Source organism: Phaethon aethereus (assembly GCF_964289735.1).
Source record: "Phaethon aethereus genome assembly, chromosome: 7".
Taxonomy (NCBI): domain Eukaryota; kingdom Metazoa; phylum Chordata; class Aves; order Phaethontiformes; family Phaethontidae; genus Phaethon; species Phaethon aethereus.
This window is the reverse complement of record NC_138583.1, coordinates 14553323-14573470: the sequence shown is the minus strand read 5'-3', so window position 1 is coordinate 14573470 and position 20148 is coordinate 14553323. Positions and strand designations below refer to the sequence as shown.

The window sequence follows — 20148 nt, the reverse complement described above, 5'->3', positions numbered from 1 at the left end:
CAGGTTAATAAAACATCAAGGAGAGAGGGGTAAGCTTTGAATCTCTTTTCCTCTTTGCAAGCTACAGGCTACAGAAAGGTTCCCTTAAACAGCTTTGATGGAACTCATGCAAACAAGTCTCTTTAGCAGAGACGACAAACTCTCTTCTAACTTGCCAAGGAAAGCTAGGTGTTATTTTTCAAAAGTGGTTATTTTCAAATCAAATAGCACTGTCTGTAGGCCAGAAATTTGAATTATAATTGAAAACATCATTTCTATAAATTACTGAAATTGCAACAGATACAGTGTTCTTTGGTATGTAACATTACTTCTTGCATAGTGTTAGGGGGAGCTGATTAAAATAACGGCCACTTTCCACAAACCAGACAAAGCTATGTTTTCATTAAGATTGAAACAGTTTCTGACTCTAGTGTTCATAGTTTATAAAGCACTTTGGGATGAAGTTATATTATGGTAAGCCTAATATTCTTGATAAATTTAAGCATATCATTCTCTAAAAATGAACTGTACAGGGCAGTACCTTACTGTCTTCTGAAACAAACAGCTTTGGTTACTACACAGCAGTTAAAAAAAAAACCAAAACAAAACAAAACACAAAACCAAACCTAGTTTGATTGGACAAGGTTGTCGCACTCTTCTGCCTTGTCTCAGATCTGCCCTAGCCTCACCCCATAGGTCTGCTCTTGCCAAGCAGTTTAACATGTAAATGATCTTACTGAGGGCATTGGCTATCTTTTGTGTCGGTGCTGCAGCAAGAATGGCAACAAGGGGACAGCTGAGAGCAAAATGGACAGATTTACAGACTTGTCCGTATGATAAAGGGTGATAAAGGCACTGCTTTGTTCTTGGTGATTCAGTGTTACAAGGCACCAAGTTCATCGTTCTTCAGGGCTCTTCAGCTTGCCTGAAAAGGAAATGAAAAGGCAAGAGAAGCACAGCTGAGTGCAGTTGCTCTGTAGCTGTACCTAGAGGCTTAGTCTAAGAAATTAAAATCCAGTGCCACAAGGGTTTTGGACAATGGGAGGAATTTAGGTAAGCAGGGTGTGCTTGCCTGAGCTGGTTCTTGGCCGAAGCACTGAATGTAACAGTTTCTCTAGTGAAAACTGACGTCTCTGACCACCCTGGTTAGGACCGGGGTTTCCCTTTCCATCCAAGAGATGGCACTTCCTACCCCAGTTTGTCCACAAAAAAGCTATGCTAAATAGTCATCAAAAATGCTTTTACCCCCCACTATCTTAATGTTCTAGAGTTCCTCTCCAAATGTTTGGTCTGCCTCAGTCATTAGTTGTGGGAAACCTCACCTGTGTTTGTTTAAGAAATGTTTCTCTTTATATTAAAGAAAAACAACACCCAGAGCTGTAGTGATAGTTGTACTCTATCTGAAGATTATGGACTTCACTTACATCTTCTGTGCTGCATGTAGCTCTTGCTAGATCTCTGTGCTGCTGAAGAGAGTTGCTGAAATAATAATTTGTGTTAAACGGATGGAAGTATCTGCTATAGGTTCATTTTTTAGTGATACTGATATGTGGTACAACAATCTTTTGAGTTGCATTTCTCTTTGGAAAATCATAGAATTTAGATTTGGGGGGGGTGTCATGTTAAGAAAAATAAAAATAGCTGCTCTCAGTTTCATGATACAGAAATCTATTTTAGCTCATCCGATATGTAATGAAAAATATAATTGATATTAAAAAAAAGACAAGAATGGTATTTTTGAATAATGTCAATATTCCACAACAGGGTGCATCATACAGTAAAACCAACAAAGCTGAGCTAGTGCTAATGTGTTCACAAGGTATCTGCTGCTACATTGAATTCAGGCTAGGCTGGGTTCATTCTGTTTAATGCAGAAAAGTACGTAATCAAAACATGTGACTTTCAAAAAACCAGATTTCAAATCGGGTTAGGATGTGAATGTGAGTCCTAACAGGTGGAAGAGTTGGTTCAGCATATCTATACCCAGAAAATGGCAGGATGCAGCTGCCCATTAGAGCCCTGGAAATGTTGCATTTGGTCTTTGTATCCAAGACTTCCAGAGCAAAAAGTTCACATGGAAGAAATTCTGCGTCCATCGTCCTCTCCCTGCATTTAACACACAGTTTTATGTGTTTGCAGTGCATCACTGCACTCCAGGGCTGTGTATGTGCTGTACCATCAGGGTACAGACAGCAAGCACAGAACACTCTGCTTCAGAGCAGCTCATTATGCTACCAAATAACTCGGTACTACTGGCTGTTGTATGACCTCATGGTGTCCTGAAGCCCCTTTTAAAGCTTAATTTCATTAGTCAAGACATGGGCTGTCTCACAACTTCGAAATATTTGTTTGAGATACGTTGCTGTCCAAATTAAAATGCTTTTGGAATTCCTCTGTCACTTGCTTCATGTGATGGCTGTATGTTTCATCTGTATCATTGTTCAGTCTGCCAGGACTCAGGTGGCAATAGAATTGCAGTGATCCAGTGATCAGCTGGCTTAATTACAGCAAAACCCCTGCATCTTTCCCTCTGGGAGAAAATTTCAGATGGAGGCAGTTGAGTATAGTTACCTTCTCTTCTGTGTTTATTGTTGTTAGAGACATGCAGAGGAGAGCAAGAGGATGTGAAGGAGGGGATACCCTTATTCAGCGTGGTTTACTTCACTGTTTCCGGGACTGTCAAGAAAAGTTGTAGATGGCAAGGATACTGGTTTATTTTATTTTGAAAATATCGTCCTAATCCACCTAATGGGGTGGGAAATATATTTTAAGAAAACCCCAGTTTGAATACAAGGGCTCTGTAGAGTCTCTTACATTTGCGGAACCTACTTAATGTGTGTTTTCAAGTGTCAAAGGCAAAAAACTAGTTAATGATATGTAACTTTACTCACCTGCTTTGATTGCCTGTATTGTTGAGGCAGCCCTTCTGCTGGAATGTAGAAGTCTCATCAGACCAGGACTTTGGATCACAAAGACTTCTTTCTCCCTTTCCTCCCCTTTTTTTTTCTTGTTTGAGGCAGATCACTATTAATGTTGTGAAATTCCTCAATTTGCTTCCTGTTTATCTGATCTTTGTGTGTTACTGAGGGGGAAAAATTACCATCTACATTGCAGAATTCTAATTACAAAATTTCTGCTGTAGTCTTCAAACTGCATTCAGATAATTTCAAGTATGCACAAGTGGCTGAACACAGAGCTGTCTGAACTAGCAATCAGCTGGCATTTTTAGTTTTGAGCAGCCAGCAAATTGAATTGGTAAAATTCATTCTGATGCCAGCAGGGGGGGGTGCTCTTGACTGCTGCTAGTTAAGAGATTCATTGAAAGTGCAACATAATGGAAAGGGAGTTTTGTAATAAGCAGTCATATAGCTCTCTTGATTAACAGGCCTGCTAGGTTAAGAGGTATATTGTTCCAGTACTTTGTGGTGTGATGACAAGGAGGGCAGGGAGTGGAGCTTGCCGTGGTGTAGCTCCTTAGCCTTGCAAAAGGAGGAAAGGGGAAAAAAAAAAAGGTATTGCAGTTACCTTCAGCAAAGAGAAAAGAAGTTGGTAGCCAAATTTTTCTGCTTTTCACATTACTAATAACCTAACTCTCATCGTTTTCCCCTTGCTGAGAGTTCAGGCATCTGGAACTCTGCAGAGCTATGTCACAGGCAGTGAATGCAATGTCTCAGTTATGAATGCAATATTATTCAGATTAAAGTTTTCTAAAGGTTTGGGGTGATCAGATTTTATTATTGGTGGTTAATGTTACAATAATGTTTGTTTCCAAATAAGGTATATGTTCCTTTAAAGACACAATTTGAAATAGTTGTCAGCACCATATCTAAGTTAAAACAAAAGCTGTTACAAGCATGTGTAGGAAATGGGCTAGCTTTTATAAGGTCTAACTGTCTAAACTGTTATTGTAAAATAACAGAGAAATATTAAGCGTTGAACCTTGGGCTTGCCTCTCTCAAATATGATAAAGGATGATCTTAGTTCATGATTGTGGTATCCCTGGCAACTATATCCTTTTTTTTTTTTTAATACACTACCTTTCAACTGAATTTTATAACATGTATGCTTAGGTCAACTAAGATGCATGCTTACAGCATTGCAGAATGAAGTCATGGTTGAACGCATGGTGCCGCTTGCATGTTGTCTGAATTTTTGCCTGTGTGCTCAACTTGAATTAGCTGTTAGAGGAAGCCTGAGTGTGTTTGCAAGTTGTATCTTATCACTTAGCCATAACGTTGAATGGATAACTGGAACTGCATTGACTTGATCCCATCTGATCAGCACTTCAGCGCTGTTACCTGAGTAAGATCAAAGTCAGAGGAGGGTTCACACTTGGAGGAGTTCCTAGGACAGGGTTCAGACTGAGCTGGGTGACTCCAGTCAGCAGCAGGTATCTGGAATTGCTGAGATTTGGCTTGGGAAGGACCTAAGACAGCATGGTGTCTACTCTTCTTCCCTGGGCTGGGATGTCATATAGATATTTTCTGGTCTACTATAAATCCCCTTACGCCCTGAACTCCAAGGATGGATAGGTAGCCTGTTCCAGTGCTTGGTGATCTTTAATACCTAGAACATTTTCCCAACATTTATCCTTAGTCACTTGTACATTGAGCAGATGAATTCTGCCATGTGTTCCTAATTTTGTATTTGGGCGTTAAATTTTTCTTTCCAATGTATAGTATTTCATATGTGTGTTTGGCTTGGTTTTTGAAACATTTTTCGAGTTGATAAAGGTTACTTTAAACTCTTATCCTGTCCTCTTAAGTGCTTGCGGATTCTTCTGCCTGTTATCTAGAAGTTTTGCAATTTGCTCTGTTTCATTGTCCAAGTCATGAGAGAATATATTGATATGACCCGTATCCAGGACAAGTTATGATTTGACGGAGGGCTATTAATTAATAGTCTGGATAAAATTTATACTACTGTCATCTGGGCTATGTTCCTATGTGACAATGTCATATAGAGCAATGTCAAAAGGCATATTAGAGCTAAGATATGTTACATCCACTAACTTCCTTATACTTGCAAGGCCAGTTAACGCTTCAAAGAAGAAAACTGCATTGTGCTGATGGATTCATGATGATGTTTTCTATTACTCACTTAATATTTCTTTCATAATTTGTTTTTTTTTTTTTGTCTGTGCACCTGTAATATCTGAGATTCACTGTTTTACCATCCTAAAACCAGGGATTTGATCTGCCACCAAGGTCTTGTGTCGTGAATGAATTGCTGAAGATAATCATTAGTAGGTACAAGATTTGCCAGGGCTAGTTCTTGTGGGGCACTCTAAGGTAAACTTCAGCAGGGTCTGCTAGCTTGAATATATTAAACTTACCAAATGTCTTGTAGTTAGATCTTTATGTTTTTGGAATCATATTTCTATGACGCATTTGTCATCTTGTTTCTGAGAAATTTCAGTGTTTATCTAAAAGGCCGGGAGATCCCTAGCATACAGGTTCACTGGAGGAAAACCTTCCAAGTACTGAGTGAGCAATGTCTGACTTCAGCTGTAGGCAACCTGAAACAAGGTCTTTGGGAGGATATATGATCTGTTCTCTTCAACTTTCATTTTGAAATAAAAGTAAGTCTTTGGCTGTCACAATTGAAAGAAAAACTTTAAATACAGTTAATGCAAAGATTTGTAAGTCTATGAAGAAACTGGAAATAGGAAGTGAACCACCCTATTTGTGTTGACCAAGGGGTGTACTGAGGAGTGGTGTACAAAAGCCAGGGGAGAAGGGCCCAGAGAAAGCCTCTTCAGCACAGCTAGATCAGTTTGTTTTACAGAGCCTCTTTCTGCATTTAGTGGAGCACATAGAAGAAAAATTCAGGTGAAAAATGACTCTTGGCAAAATGAAAATTTTATTAGAAATGTCTGTTTTCTGTTAAGTAGATGAGGCTTTTTTTATGCAGTTTGTCAGTGGAAGCACTTTATTTGAAATTGGGGGGGGTGTTGTGGTTTGGATTTGGTTTTTGTTTTTTTTTTTTAGCTAATATGAATTTGCAGTTTTCCCTCACATTTTCAATGAAAAAATTGAGCAATAAGTAATAGTTTGACTGGGTGGCTTCTCTAGACTCGCAAGTTCAGATTCCACCTTCTTGTGCTTAGCCTTCTGCTTGCAGTGCTTGCTAAGGTATAGCTCCACCTGCTTTGGGGTAGGCTTTAGTAAGATGCTGCCATGGCCATCGGGGTGCAGTAAGCACTGGGGCTGCGTGCCCTGGAAGCTCTGCTTTTAGCCGTGACAAGGTACAGAGCAGTGCCTTCTCTGGTGGAGGAAATTAGAAAAGGAAACTGATGTCAAATGAGTGTAACAGGTTGGCCTGTTGCTAGAACTCGGACTATGACCCCGACTTTGCAATCCGTTCACTGAAAACATTGCAATCATAGATTGGTTTTCATGGGCTCAGGGTTTTGTGATTCTCTGTATTTCCTGACTTGCCTGTAGAATTTTTTCTGTAATTAGCAAGATGTCAGCTGAGAGTAGTGATTTGGCCTCTGGCCAACAGAGTCTCAGTATTTGTAGCTACATGTTTTAAAATGAACCAAGCATATAAACAGACAATGTGTTTCTTAAGTTATCGTGTGCTTACTGGTGAGCAGGTGTATGTATCTGCCTTGGTTCCTGTCCAGTTTCAAAATAACTTGTTCAATGGTAATGTGCTTTTTCAAAACAGAAAATGGGAGGGCCCCTTCATTCTATAGACCTGTGTACCACTCTGAAATGTGTTCCTCTCTGATGGTACAGTAGATGATGCCTGAAGGAGTTTAAATAATGTTTACACGTTAAGGAGACATTGCCCTCAGGAGCCTCTTGTTAGAGGTTGTTTTAGAGGAGCTTTCTGCTTACTTCCTACTGATCCCTTCCCTAAAGTCTACCTGTTAGTGGCTGAACTATGGTGGTACTGGAAGTGGGAAAAGGGAAAAGTTAGATTCCCAGGTGTATAAGTGTCTTCCAGATCTCATAGCCCACCAGTCTTCACTCCTATTGCTAACTTAATGTGAAATATGAGCTATTTTGTTGTTCTGCTGTTGTTCTTTTGCCTGTGTGTGTTTGTTTTATCTTATCTTTGCAAGTTTGGACCCACTCTTAGCAGGATATTAACAACAATGAGACTTTGAAGTCTAAAGAACTAAAAGTTGGAAATGAGTTCTTTTATTTGTCGAAAATAATTCCATTCTTTCTGGCAAATTATTTTTTCTTTCCTATCTAAAACTTACAATTGTAATTCTAAAGAGAAACAGGAGATAAAATAGTAGGTGTGTTCTAGGGCTGTGTGTTACTGTACCGATTAACCCAAATTCTCATTTCATTTCCCTGCAGGTCTTTACTGCTCAGTTTTGAGATTACGAGGGTTAAAAAAAACTTAGGGAGGGGATATTCCTACCTGATAAATTCACGTGAATCTGTAATTTCTAAATTACTAGGAACAACAGAAACAATAAAAATCTACTCGGGAACTTAGCCATGCTAATATTTTCTTAAGAAAGAAATTTGTTTCATAATCGTTAATTATGAAAAGTGTATATTGTAAAAAATTCAAAATAATAAGATTCATGTAATAGTGTTGAGTAGGTAGAGCAGAATAATGCATTTATTTACCATTTGTAGGTTATCACATATGTTGGTTCTTTACTCTGTTCTATACTGTTGCTTTTTGAGGGAACCGGTCCTGGACAGAGATAATGGCAGTGTCATTAATTTAGAAAGAAGCTCTCAGAGGGAGAAAGGGGTGGGAAAAGGGTATTTTCTTGTATTGTAAGCTATTTAGGATAGGGACTTTTGCTTCACACAAGGAAATGGTCTTCTGTTTCTTTTGGAGTTCCTTGACCGTTGTTTCGATGCAAAGCAGTAATGGCAATGTTAAAAATAATCTGTTTTATCTATGCCTCTGAGTCTGAAGTCATCCTGTGCCACTAGCAGGCAATATGAAAGCTCTGCTGTGTATAACTTCAGCACAGTTTGCCAGAGTGGGCGCAGTATTGTGTTTATACTATGTAGATTTTCATGCGGATACATTCTTGGCTGATAGTTGAGTTGCTGGCCTGGAGAAAGAGTTGACTGCTTTTCATCCTTAACCCCAGTCTTGGATTTACCTAGTTTTGCTAGTCCTTCTAGATCAGCTCCCATTTCCAGGACAAGTAAAAAACCCAAAAATCTTCTTTCCCTATTTAATGTGTTTGGCAAATACTTCTTGCACAGGCCTATTTATTCTGAAAACTGTAGTAAATGTGCTTCCCAATAGGGTATTGTTGAAATGCAGCAACTGTGACACTGATCACAGCGTAGGAGAACACTGCCCATCAGTGTGGAGAAGGGCATTTTAACCTGGGCACTGCTCTTGAAAACAGGGCCAGGAATTGCTTGTGACACAGAGGTAGAGACTTAAAGACTTTGCATCTTGAAGTCTCAAGTACAGTAAAATGTATTCTGTATGATCCTTGCATACGTTTTTCTTACGTTATTTCTTCTGGAAAAGCTTTGTCTCTTCAGCTTTCATGGAACTACTAGGCCTTTCTTCTGGCGAGTGGTCAAATAACCAGATCACCAGAAGGCTCCTGTGTTCGGTTTGCTGTGCTTGCACTGGGAACTACTGGAGAGCAATGCCTCACACCATGTTTGTACTGTGGCCATCACAGCAGATTCAGTTGCCTAACATTAGTGCCGATAAGCAGGTTGATGTTTTAACTTTGCAAAGAGCTCGAGTAACCCCTAATGAAGCTTTCTCTCCTTCCCTTTGCAGGTGGTTAGTCGAGTGGCAGCTCAGCAAGGATTTGACTTGGATCTTGGATACAGGCTACTGGCAGTATGTGCAGCCAACAGGGACAAATTCACTCCAAAATCAGCTGGTAGGAAAAGCCTTTTCTTGTGTATTACTGATTCTTGGATGGCTGTATTCTGAATAAATGCTACCTGTGACTGTCTTGCATTCTTTAAAAAAACAAAACCAAAACCAAGCACATATTTGGTGGTAATAGTGCTGCTGCTTTTAGCATTTCAATGGTATGCTGTTCTGAGGATACATGACTTTGGAAATTTGTATTTTCCCCAACTAGTGCTGTTTGTTGCCCTGTTTGATCTTATAGATGAAATGTTACTTCCAGAAGCACTGATGTTCAGTAATTTCATGGTGGGAATGAACATGCTCAGGCCCCTCCATCTTGGTAAACCATTGGTTTTCTGTCATGTGCCAACCTCTAAATCTTTAACGTTCATTCTGCACTCTCTGATACATCTATTGCCAAACTTTTATTCCTTGACTGCATATGTCTGTACTATGAACTACCAAGGTTTCTCATACATCTAGTCATTAGCTTTAGAATTTTGAGCCAAGAGTAGGTGGCAATGCTATTTGTATAGTATTAAATAGCCATTTTTCCAGTATTTTACGGCAATAATCTGTTATAGGGCTCTGATCAAGTAGCAGTACTTGATCATGATGTATTGCCATTGTTTCTCTGTATAGTAAAAGTAGAAAATGCACTTGAGGTTCTTTCTCTTTCTCACATGTTTGATTTAACTGGAGCATTTAATTCTGGTTCTACTTTTCCTAGCTGATGAATGTCAACATAATGTGCACTGGCTTGGAAAACAGGCAGATGACTCTCCCATTCCAGAATGAGCATGGATAACTTTCCTGCTTAGTACTAAACTGGTATGCAATCCCCATTTTAGAACTTCAGAAAAGGTTATTTTCTTCCAAAACTGTAATTTGCAGCCAGTTAACATTTCTTTTCGTGTTTAATTTCCAGTTTTTGTCAGCCCCAAACTTCTTAACTCATGGCTACCTTTTGTCCTAAGTGCTCTAAGCAGTTCCTTGTGCAAAAGTGGCTTTCACATCAAGGCACATTCACTGGACTCTAGTGATTTATCTTTTGTATGGGAAAGGATAATTAATTTTACTAAATGTCAAATAAACGGTGTGATTTTCATCTGGGAAAACTGTGTGGAAGATAAAACATTGAGTTGACCAGGCATGATGTCCCTTTTTTCTGAATTTCTATTAAGTTTCTCCAATAGTTAGTGATCACACCTTTTCTTTTTTTAAAAACAAAAAGCTTGTCAAATGAGGATTTCCAGCATTAAGTGAGACATTAAAACTTTATTTACTTTGAAAATACATCTATTAAAAGTAGTCATACCCTCTCTCTTGCCAATTCTTCCTGAGGTGTGTGTCACACCTGTGTTAATGAAGGTCAGGTGGTGAGTCTTTGGATCTTTTCATGTTGTAGTCTTCTTGCTTTAGGGCTTGGATGAGGAGATAGTCTTGAAAACCGCTTGTTAATTGATACAATACTGGCAAAGCTGGTGTCGTGGTTTAGGCCCAGCCAGCAACTAAGCCCCATGCGGCCGCTTGCTCACTCCCCCATGGTGGGATGGGGGAGAGAATCGGAGGAGTAAAAGTGAGGAAATTCATGGTTTGAGGTAAAGACAGTTTAATAAGTAAAGCAAAAGCCGCGCACGCAAGCAAAGCAAAGCAAGGAATTCATTCATTACTCCCCATGGTCAGGCAGGTGTTCAGCCATCTCCAGGGAAGCAGGGCTCCATCACATGTAATGGTTTCTTGGGAATACAGACGCCATAACTCCAGACGTCCCTCCACCCCTTCCTTCTTCTTCGTCCCAGCTTTATATACTGAGCATGACATTATATGGTATGGAACTCTTTGGCCAGCCTGGGTCAGCTGTCCTGCCTGTGTCCCCTCCCAGCTTCCCGTGCACCCCCAGCTTTCTTGCTGGCAGGCCAGCATGAGACGCTGGACTGTCCTTGACTACTTAGCAACAACTCAAAACATCAGCACGTTATCAACATTTTCTCATCCCACATCCAAAACAGCCTCGCACTAGCTTCTATGAAGAAAATTAACTCTACCCTGGCTGAAACCAGGATGGCTGGGAATGAAATCATGTGCTCTTCTCTCAGTGTATTCGAAAAACCTTCTCAGTCCTTTGCTTTGCTTTCTATTTCCCAGCTGCATACCCGACTAATTTAATTCCACTTACCTTAAATACTTGGTTTCACAACTACTTTATTTTTACTATGTATACAGTTGTTTCACCATTTATTCCAGGGATTTCATCATGCCCATCCACATTGTTTCTTCTAGTGCTCTTATTGCCTGCATTAAATACTCATGTTTTGGGGCATACCGTAACATATGTTGTGAAATGCCACATACAGCCCCTACTCTAAGGATGTCACATTCACATACGATCTACAAGAGGTACGTCATTAAAGGGGCAACTTGAAAGGCTGACAGGCTGGGATTACAAATGTGATGTCGTTTCAGACGATCCTGACTTTTTTGAAAGGGTTAATTTCCACATCTGAGTGCATTGACATTTTCTGATTTCTAAAGCATCAGTGGCTCTGCTCCCTCATTCAATTTTTGTCATAATGTTGAGGTCGTCTTTTGCTTTTTTGTAAACAGTGTGCATCATTGAAAGCTGCCTTTCATGATTTACTTAAGTTGTTGTCAAGGATGCTTGCATGTTGTTTTGAGTAACTCATTCTTTTTTCTGTTACATCTACTGAAAGAGACCTTCAAAACTTTTTCCAGTCCCTTTCCTACAGAAGTCCCCTGATGCAGATATCGAATGGCATTATTTTTAATGAATAAGCATTTGTTTTTCCCTTCTTCCAGGCTTAAGGGGACTTTACAATGGTTTGAATTCATTCCTCCAAGTGTGAGTTTTAATGCTGCCAAAGGGATTGCTCTGGAAACATTTTTAATCCATATTGTTTAGTGTCTGACATTCTGAAATGTACAGAAAAAAAACTTCTCTAAGTAAAACACATTTGAGTAGGTGAATAGTGAGGAAAATACTTGCAACAAATCCTTTCAAGGGCCATCCCCTATCAGTACCTCTTTACAGCTTAGGACAAGGCTTGTTGACTGATGTCCTGCAAGCTGGGATGCCTGGAGTGGCCTGGCAGTGGTGGCTGGCAGGCTTTGCAGCTCTGCTGTGTGGAGCAGGTGGACTACCCCAGCCTGATGTCCCTCAGGCCTGCTGCTTTGCAGAGGCAGCTGAACTGGTGCAATTGGTAGTCCTGCTCCTGTTCTCTGGCAGCTTCCAGCCTGCGCTTGCTCAGGGACCTGTACTGGCAGAAGAGCTTTTGCTGGTACAGCTTGTTCTGTGTTTGACCAGCACCCTGAGCTGGCGCTCTGCAGGGCCCTGGGAGAGTGATGGTCCCCAGCCAGTGCCCGAGGGTCTCAGTTATCCCTGCTGGAAGAGGGCTGGAGCCCGAGGCCACAGGGCAGAGCAGCCAGCTGCCAAACTGGCTCAACTCTGTGGGAAACCCACACCCCTGGCTCATGCGATTGGCCCCAGGCTGTTTCATCCCAGTTAAACTGCTTTGGGTAGCTCCCTGCTAAGCTGAAGAGGTTGTGGAGTGACTTCAGGAGCTGCAGGTGGCAGACCAGAGTGCAGGCAAGCATGGGGGGAAGTCGGGAGAGATGGGAGGCTGGAGCCAGGTGGGACAGCAGTCTTCTCAGGTGGGGCAGCCTCAGCTGGGGGCAAGGCAGGGGAACAGAGCAAGAGCTGTCACCTCCTTAGCATTTCCCATCCGGGACTGTTCGGTGTTGCCGAGGCGGTGTTTGATGTCCTGCTTTTTTGTCTTGTTTTACTTGGCCATTAAGATAGTTAACAATTAGCTAATACAAATTGTTTTGGAGAATGCCTTGAGGGGAGACTCCTGTGGCATAGAAAGTATTAAAGAAGTTGTCATGTGTGCTTTTAAATAGAAATGATAATTTAATGACTGCGCCTTTTGTCTCTGCTTTCTGGTGTTTATACCTGAAATAATAGCTGTGCCTCCTTTTATTCTTCTAGCCCATGCTGCTGCATCTGGGCTGCTGCCTCAACAGGAGGTCAAGTAGTACAGCATTTCCCATCCTGAAGACAAATGATAAAGCCTTTAAAAATATATGTGTGTCTTTTGGTGACAGCTGCTCCCCAAACCTTCCACGGCAAATTCCTTTGCCTTGCCGTGACACCTGTAGGGAATGGCCCAGCAGGTTAGCTGCCTGCTCATATGCTTTCAAACTGCAGCAACCTCAGTTGCTCTTAGTTTCTGAGCACATGGGTGTTTGCATGTTCCTTTTTTATTTCTTTAAGCCTTCTTTCTGAACAGTGCTTGCTTGGACCTTTTCTGAGCATGATTTCTGCTGCTTTTGTCCTTCCTATAGAAGATTTAAAGTTATTTGGTGGCTTTATTTTAAGGTTTGCTATTCAAGTAAAACAGAGTTCACAGATCAGAGTGTTTATTAAAAACAAAAAAAAGAGGGAATAAATTTCTGTTCTGAAATATTTTTTTAAAAAATACTTCATCGAGCTACTGAACATTGCTCTTGTAACTACTTTTGCTTTTGTCAGGAGGCCAAGCTGAGGCCAGACAGGGGGACGACAGGATGAGATCATACAGGGAGCTTTGTCATAAGAGGACAGTGTTCAGTATCTCTGTAAAGAGAGAGAGGGAGGAAGGAGCCTGAGGGCAGAACTGTGCAGAAAAGGTGCTTTAGCAATCACTGAGAAGCTACAGCAAACAAATGCTGTGATAGCTTGGATGGGCAGCTGAGTGTTAGATGTTCCATAGCAGAGATAGCAACCCCTTTTTGATATTGCTTTGTTTTCAGTCCTTTAGGCTCTGCCTGTTGTGCTTTTCATTTTACTTTTCAAGAGCAGTATTAGTTAATAATGAAACATAAACTAAAACTTTGTTGTATTTGAGGATTTTACATTATGTTTAGTTTATTTCTTTAGCTTTATTATTGTAATATAACTGTAAAATAATAGGGCTGTTCTTAGTGGATCTGATACCAAAGCTGTGAATAAATTGGACCCCGGGTTAACAAAAGTATTTGCAGTAAGAGTACTGGCAAATGGTGGTGTTAAAACATCACTGGGCAAGATACTGAGCCCTAAGATATGTCCTGATTAGGGTATATCATCTAACATGTTTTACTGCCTTGTTTCAAAGCAATGGTATAGATTGGGCAAAGTGTATTTTGGCGTATTATCAAATAAAACTTGGAGGAATGAGAGAAAAGGACAGAAGAAACAAGGCTGCAATATGAATGAGGAAAAGGGAGAAAGTAAGGATAACCTCTAGATTACAGGGGGACTGTAAGGCTAGATGAACACTTTGCCTAAGTTTCCGATAATAATGCTCACATTATCTGTGGAGGCAAGGCAAAACGACACAGCTAAAAGGATTACAAATATAGAATGGCAATTACTACAGCCAAGGCTGATGGCATCCCTCCAGCTTGAAGGGACTGAATGATTGACATGCCTGCATTTGGAAAGAAATAACATATGAATTGTCAGTCTCATGCCTCACACCAAAGGTTTTCAGCAAATCAGTCAAGTCAAAATGGTCTCATATGACTGGAGGAGAAATACAAATGCTGTACCTGTACTTAGGAAAGTGGCTGATAAAAAGAATGAGTAGGTAGCTTTATGAGAGCAGAGTAAAGAGCTTGGCTTGGGTTGTTCACGAAATGAAAGCTGAACAGAGTTATGAAATGTATGTAAATACTAAGAAATAACTTGGAGCAAGAAGAGCTATGAAGCTACAGGACAGTGTTGGTACAAAAACATTTAGGTGTAAGTTGAATAAATCACTGAAATAAGGGGGAAATTCTGAACTATTAGGGCAGTTGCATTTGGAATAGCTTTTCAGTTAGAATGACAGCAAAGAGGGAAGGAAAACGGAAAATCAAACTGCCTTTTTAAAGATAAAACTCAGTATACTGACTGTATAATGTGGTTCTTGATGTAGTTGGAAGCTGGTTAAGAACCTTTTATCTGTGTATTCCTAAATTCTTACCACATTTCCATGCAGCTGTCTGATCCAGTGGTACTTAGTGTCCTAAAACTGTCCACTTGACACTCTTCATTAAAATAAAGGCACCGTTTTCTTTCAGCTATTACCTTCTGAAACAGCTTTTGATGCAGAAGACTGGCTGCATTTCAGGGGAGCTCTAGGTTCCCTTCCCAGATCTTAGCACAGATTCTCACTGTGTGCCCTTGGCCACTTTGTTCTCTGTTTTGTAATTTTTTTATCTTTGAAGCAAGGATAATAATGAACCTTCCATCTCACTTTTATTTGTCTGGTTTAATAAAATTTAATACTATGCAGGACAGAAAGTACCTATTCCCCTGTAGGTATGTATCCAGTGCAGTTGAGCCATGGTTTCAGCTGGGACACTTGTGCTTTTTTATCATACAGATAAAATAATTCTGTTCTGGAACATGTATCAGCAAGATACACCTTTGTTGCAACTGAGCTCTCTCCTAAAGATTTCTAGTATGGGTACTGCAAATAAATGAGTAATTCATTCTTAACCTATTCAGATTACGGGGTTAGTTTCATTAGTTTCTGCTAATGAAGGCAGCACCTCCCCTTGACCAAAGGGAAGCACAGTCAGTATTGTTGCTTAGTGGAAAGCAGCATTAATTATTAGTAGTAGCTGTCTGTTGTAGTGGCAGTCTGCAACAGCCACATTTACATTGACTGCAGAAAAGGGGATCACAAGGAAGGCACAGTGGACTTTGCCCATTTCTCTTGCCCATGAGTTTACTGAGAACAAAACTCTAAAAGACCTGTAGTTTGGAATATTACGTCCTGTACCTTGAGCCCCTGTCAGGTTGGCTTGGCATGCGGCAGACTTGTCAGGGGTCAGCGCTCAAGCATTTTGAGGTGGAGCATCTGAAGAGCCTGCAAAATGAGAGATGCTCTTCCCTGCTGGGCCTTAACTTGTTCTAGCTGTTCTTGTTCCCTTCCTCTGAGGTGCCCAATGCTGATGCATTTAGTCTGCCTTCTACTCTTAGAAGAAACAGAATCATACTTGCGTCAGACTTCCATTATCCTTGGGTTGGCAATTCCTCTTTGTCTTTAATGGAGTTTTAGAGCCTCATGACATACCTATGTAGATAGGTATTGCTTTCTAGAATAGAAATTTACTTCCTTTTTGGCATTCACTGCTCTGTTCTCTACGTTTATAAAGGTGTTTGTGTGGCCGAGCTACTGCTTCCTTTATTCTCTTCTAGCCAAAATATCAGGTCGTTTATCTGGCCTGTTCTTTTTGACATTTGACAGGTCCTTGTTACCATGGTACCAATTCTGACTTTGAGAGATGTAGCAGTAAAACTCTGTTGCCAGGTTGGAACATTTTTTTGCGCTTTACTGTAGCACTTAGGGAAATTGCAGAGACTCGTGTGATTCCTGGGCATTATCTTTTCCTAGTGTGCCAAACACACTTTCAGTTGGACTGGAACTGGCATTCTCCAGACATTATTTCTGTTGACTTCTATCATTGTTTTTTGTCTTCTGCTTCAGGGACCCCATATGTGCTGAGAGCAACTGAAAATTTGGTGATAGAGACAGACTAGAGTCTTGGTGTGAATTTTGATGTTTTATTTTCTGTTGCTGTTTAGAGTAACATATCTGTCCCTCTGACCATGAGGTGAGTCACAAATAAAAAGTAAGAAGGAAGGCAGCTGTGAAAACATGCATATATTCATGGGAGAGAAAAAAGCAAACTCTTCAGAATGGCATTTGCCCTTTACAAGTTACCTTTTCTCAGCTTAGAGCATGCAGTCCCAAATGTGTTCCCTTTTCAGGGAATCCAAATGTACCTCACTGCCAGTGCTCTTTTATCAGCCTGTGTGTCTTGGAGGCATTCAAAGAAGTTCAAGAAGAGTCCGGCTATAAGAAAAGTAACATAGCAACTTCCACAGGGATTGGTAGCTTTTTTGCTGCTGGAGGGCTGAACGACCAAAAGCATGAACTGTGCGAACAGATCAGATCATCAAGCTCTAGGGCAGCAAGTTCACTTCCTAAATACAATTGAGATTCCACTGGTCGAAATATGAGATCCATTCCAAATTCCTGCAGATCGGTCTGCAGCATGTAGTCAAGCTGTTAAGAAAAGTTCTTGCTCCAAGTAGTCTAGAGACAACACTCTGGAAAACGTACTGCTTAGTAGGCAAGACATTATATGTAGTATTTCTTGTTTAAAAGAGAGATTTCCATACTGAGAAGTCTTAATAAATGTTTTTGTGTTTCATCTTTTGTAATGCTTATGTTCAAATACACCTGCATGCCGATAGCAAGGTATTTACATAAGTGCTATGTGATAAAATAATTCATTTAAATATCAGTTAAAGAATAATCAAAGAATCATAAGGGTTTATCACATTTCATCTGATTTTGATGAAATGGTGATTCATTCATCTGAATTCATCGTAGATTGTTCTCATTTGTATTAGTCTTTGTGCCTCCTCATGATAGGGAGTTCAAGGAGAAAGACCACAGAATAACAGAAAATGGGTTTGAAGAGAGCTATTATATAATATATTCCCAAAACAAATGCAGTATTGTTCCTTAGTGTGCTATTTTTCTGAGGTTCAGTAGAATCATAGAATAGTTTGGATTGGAAGGGGCCCTTAAAGGTCATCTAGTCCAATCCCCCTGCAGTGAGCAGGGACATTTTCAACTAGAGCAGGCTGCTCAGAGCCCCGTCCTACCTGACCTGGTATGGTTCCAGGGATGGGGCATCTACCACCTCTCTGGGCAACCTGTGCCAGTGTTTCACCTCTCTCATTATGAAAAATTTCTTCCTTAGATCTAGTCTAAAGCTACCCTCTTTTAGTTTAAAACCATTACCCCTTGTCCTGTCTCTACAGGCCCTGCTAAAATGTCTGTCCCCATCTTGCCTAATAGGCCCCCTTTAAGTACTGAGGTTAGTATGTTTATATTTGATAAGGCTTCTGGATTGTTTCCATTTTATGTATTCTTTTTGTCTCAACTTACTTCAGTTTCAATAACACATGTAAAGAAAACCATCAAATTGGTTTTCCCCTGCAGGTTTCCCAGATGCTGAGGTAAATACTCTCTTTTTATTTTTTGATATTCTGATTAAAACTGCAGGGATATTTGTGTCTTGTTATGAACTTTTGTTAATATCCTAATGAATCTGCACTTTCCTTATTTATTTCTGACACATCTGTATATGCTAAATCATGCTTTGTAATATGTAAGTTATTAATATCACCTAAGGTGAGGAATAAATGGAAGAAATAAGATTTCACTAAAAAAAAAACTCATGAAGTTTAGTAGCTTAACAATAATAAAACCCAAAAGCTATGGGCCTGAAACTAGAAGCTGAAGTTGTTTTGAATCTTATTTCTATGACTTAAACCGGGCTTTTCTGAAAGTTTGGATGTGAAGTCCAAGAAACGTGTCTATGGTGGTGAATGTGTCCCTGTCCCTGTAAGATGTCTCCATAGATGTAGTTGATGTTGGGGCTGGGGCTCGTAGATAGGATTTTCTAATTTGCTGGAATGGTAAAATTATCAAACATTAAGATGCCTGGATATTGTGCAGCCCTAAGCATATCTCTTTGACACTTTGATCTGTCTGTATAGTAGGTATATCTGTTGTACCTATGCTTTCTTTGTTCTCAGGGGCTGCTCCTAAGGACATTAAATTGAACACTGCACATCTGCGTGCAAAGCAGGTTATTTGTTTCTTGTGTGATAGTCTCCCCTATGATTGTCTGGTCAGACCCAAATGACATTAATCTTGCTCACTCTGGAAGATATTGTCTTTCCATCACAGAAAAAACAAATGAAATTATTTAGTGTATTTACTACGGAAGCAATTTCAATTAAGGCAAAGAACCAGAGAGACCTCTAGGTACTCAGTGTGAAAAATGACTCACTGCTGGTCTAAAATGAGATTGGGAGATGTAAATTGTTGGAAATTTGTAACAGTCTCTGTTTTCCACTGGGAATGTTGGAGTGGTCCTAGTGGTCCTTGAAAGGCCAGATATTTCATTGCAAGCAGTAAGGGTATTTTGCTTTAGAGGTCTTCTAGTATTACAGCCAAATGTGTTGGCTTCAAATAATTAGCAGTATCTACAGTAACTGTGACTTGATCAAAGGAAAAACAAGCTATTGGAGTTGTGTCGCTGTGTGCTGTCTTGAGAGCAAAAGCAAAGACTTCAGGTAGATTTTTGTTAGAACCAAAATTGTGTAAATCTCCTTTCTCTGCTCTGTTACAACATCTAGCATGCTTTACAGGACAGTAAATAGTTTTTAAATTGTGATTTAAAATTTAACTCAATTTAGCTAAATATACATCCAATGATGAGCATCATTGTGAGCTGGAGAAGGGCTAGACTGACATTGTCGTCTGGCAACTGTCAAAATGGAAGAAAGAAAAAATGTTCTTCCAGAAGAGAGAGATTCTTTTTTCTTCTTTCAGTGTGTGGAAAAATTAATGGGTAAAGACAAAATCTTTGGTTGGAGCAAATTCTGTGTTCATTTAATTCCTTGCAGCCAAATATTGCTCCCAATTTGCAGCGACAGAGATGGAAGGCAGAAGCTCCTCAGCCAAGGCAGTAAAAATACACTATGATAGCCGTTGCTCAAGGAGTTCCTGCCTCTGTGCTGCTCTCAGTTATATCAGAACAGTGCAGTGTGCCCAGGTGGCCAAGAAGGCCAACAGCATCCTGGCCTGTATCAGAAATAGTGTGGCCAGCAGAGCAGGGAAGTGATTGTGCCCCTGTACTCGGCACTGGTGAGGCCGCACCTTGAATCCTGTGTTCAGTTTTGGGCCCCTCACTACAAGAATGATGCTGAGGTGCTGGAGCATGTCCAGAGGAGGGCAACAAAGCTGGTGAAGGATCTGGAGCACAAGTCTTCTGAGGAGTGGCTGAGGGAACTGGGGTTGTTCAGTCTGGAGAAGAGGAGGCTGAGGGGAGACCTCATTGCTCTCTACAGCTACCTGAAAGGGGGTTGTGGTGAGGTGGGTGTTGGTCTCTTCTCCCAAGTAACCAGCGATAGGATGAAAGGAAATGGCCTCAAGTTGCGCCAGGGGAGGTTTAGATTGGATATTGGGAAAAATTTCTTTACGGAGAGAGTGGTCAAGCATTGGGACAGACTGCCTAGGGAGGTGGTAGAGTCACCATCACTGGAAGTGTTCAAAAAACGTATAGATGTGGCACTTTGGGACTTGGTTTAGTGGGCATGGTGGTGTAGGGTTGACGGTTGGACTTGATGACCTTATACGTCTTTTCCAACCTTAATGATTCTGTAATTGTGTGAAGCTGTGTGCTTGGAGTGGGATCTGGGGACTGGTCCACCTTTTACAGAGTCTT

The 20148-nt window shown here is 40.5% G+C and overlaps 1 protein-coding gene across 1 annotated transcript in view; it reads left to right on the top strand.

The window, feature by feature from the left end:
* The window catches only part of ZMIZ1 (zinc finger MIZ-type containing 1), a gene marked incomplete at its 5' end in the record, with an annotated part of 157572 nt that overhangs the window by 20638 nt on the left and 116786 nt on the right, over positions 1 to 20148 (top strand). The window contains 1 exon segment of the mRNA XM_082002252.1: positions 8722 to 8827. Within this exon segment, the coding sequence (XP_081858378.1) occupies positions 8722 to 8827 (106 nt within the window).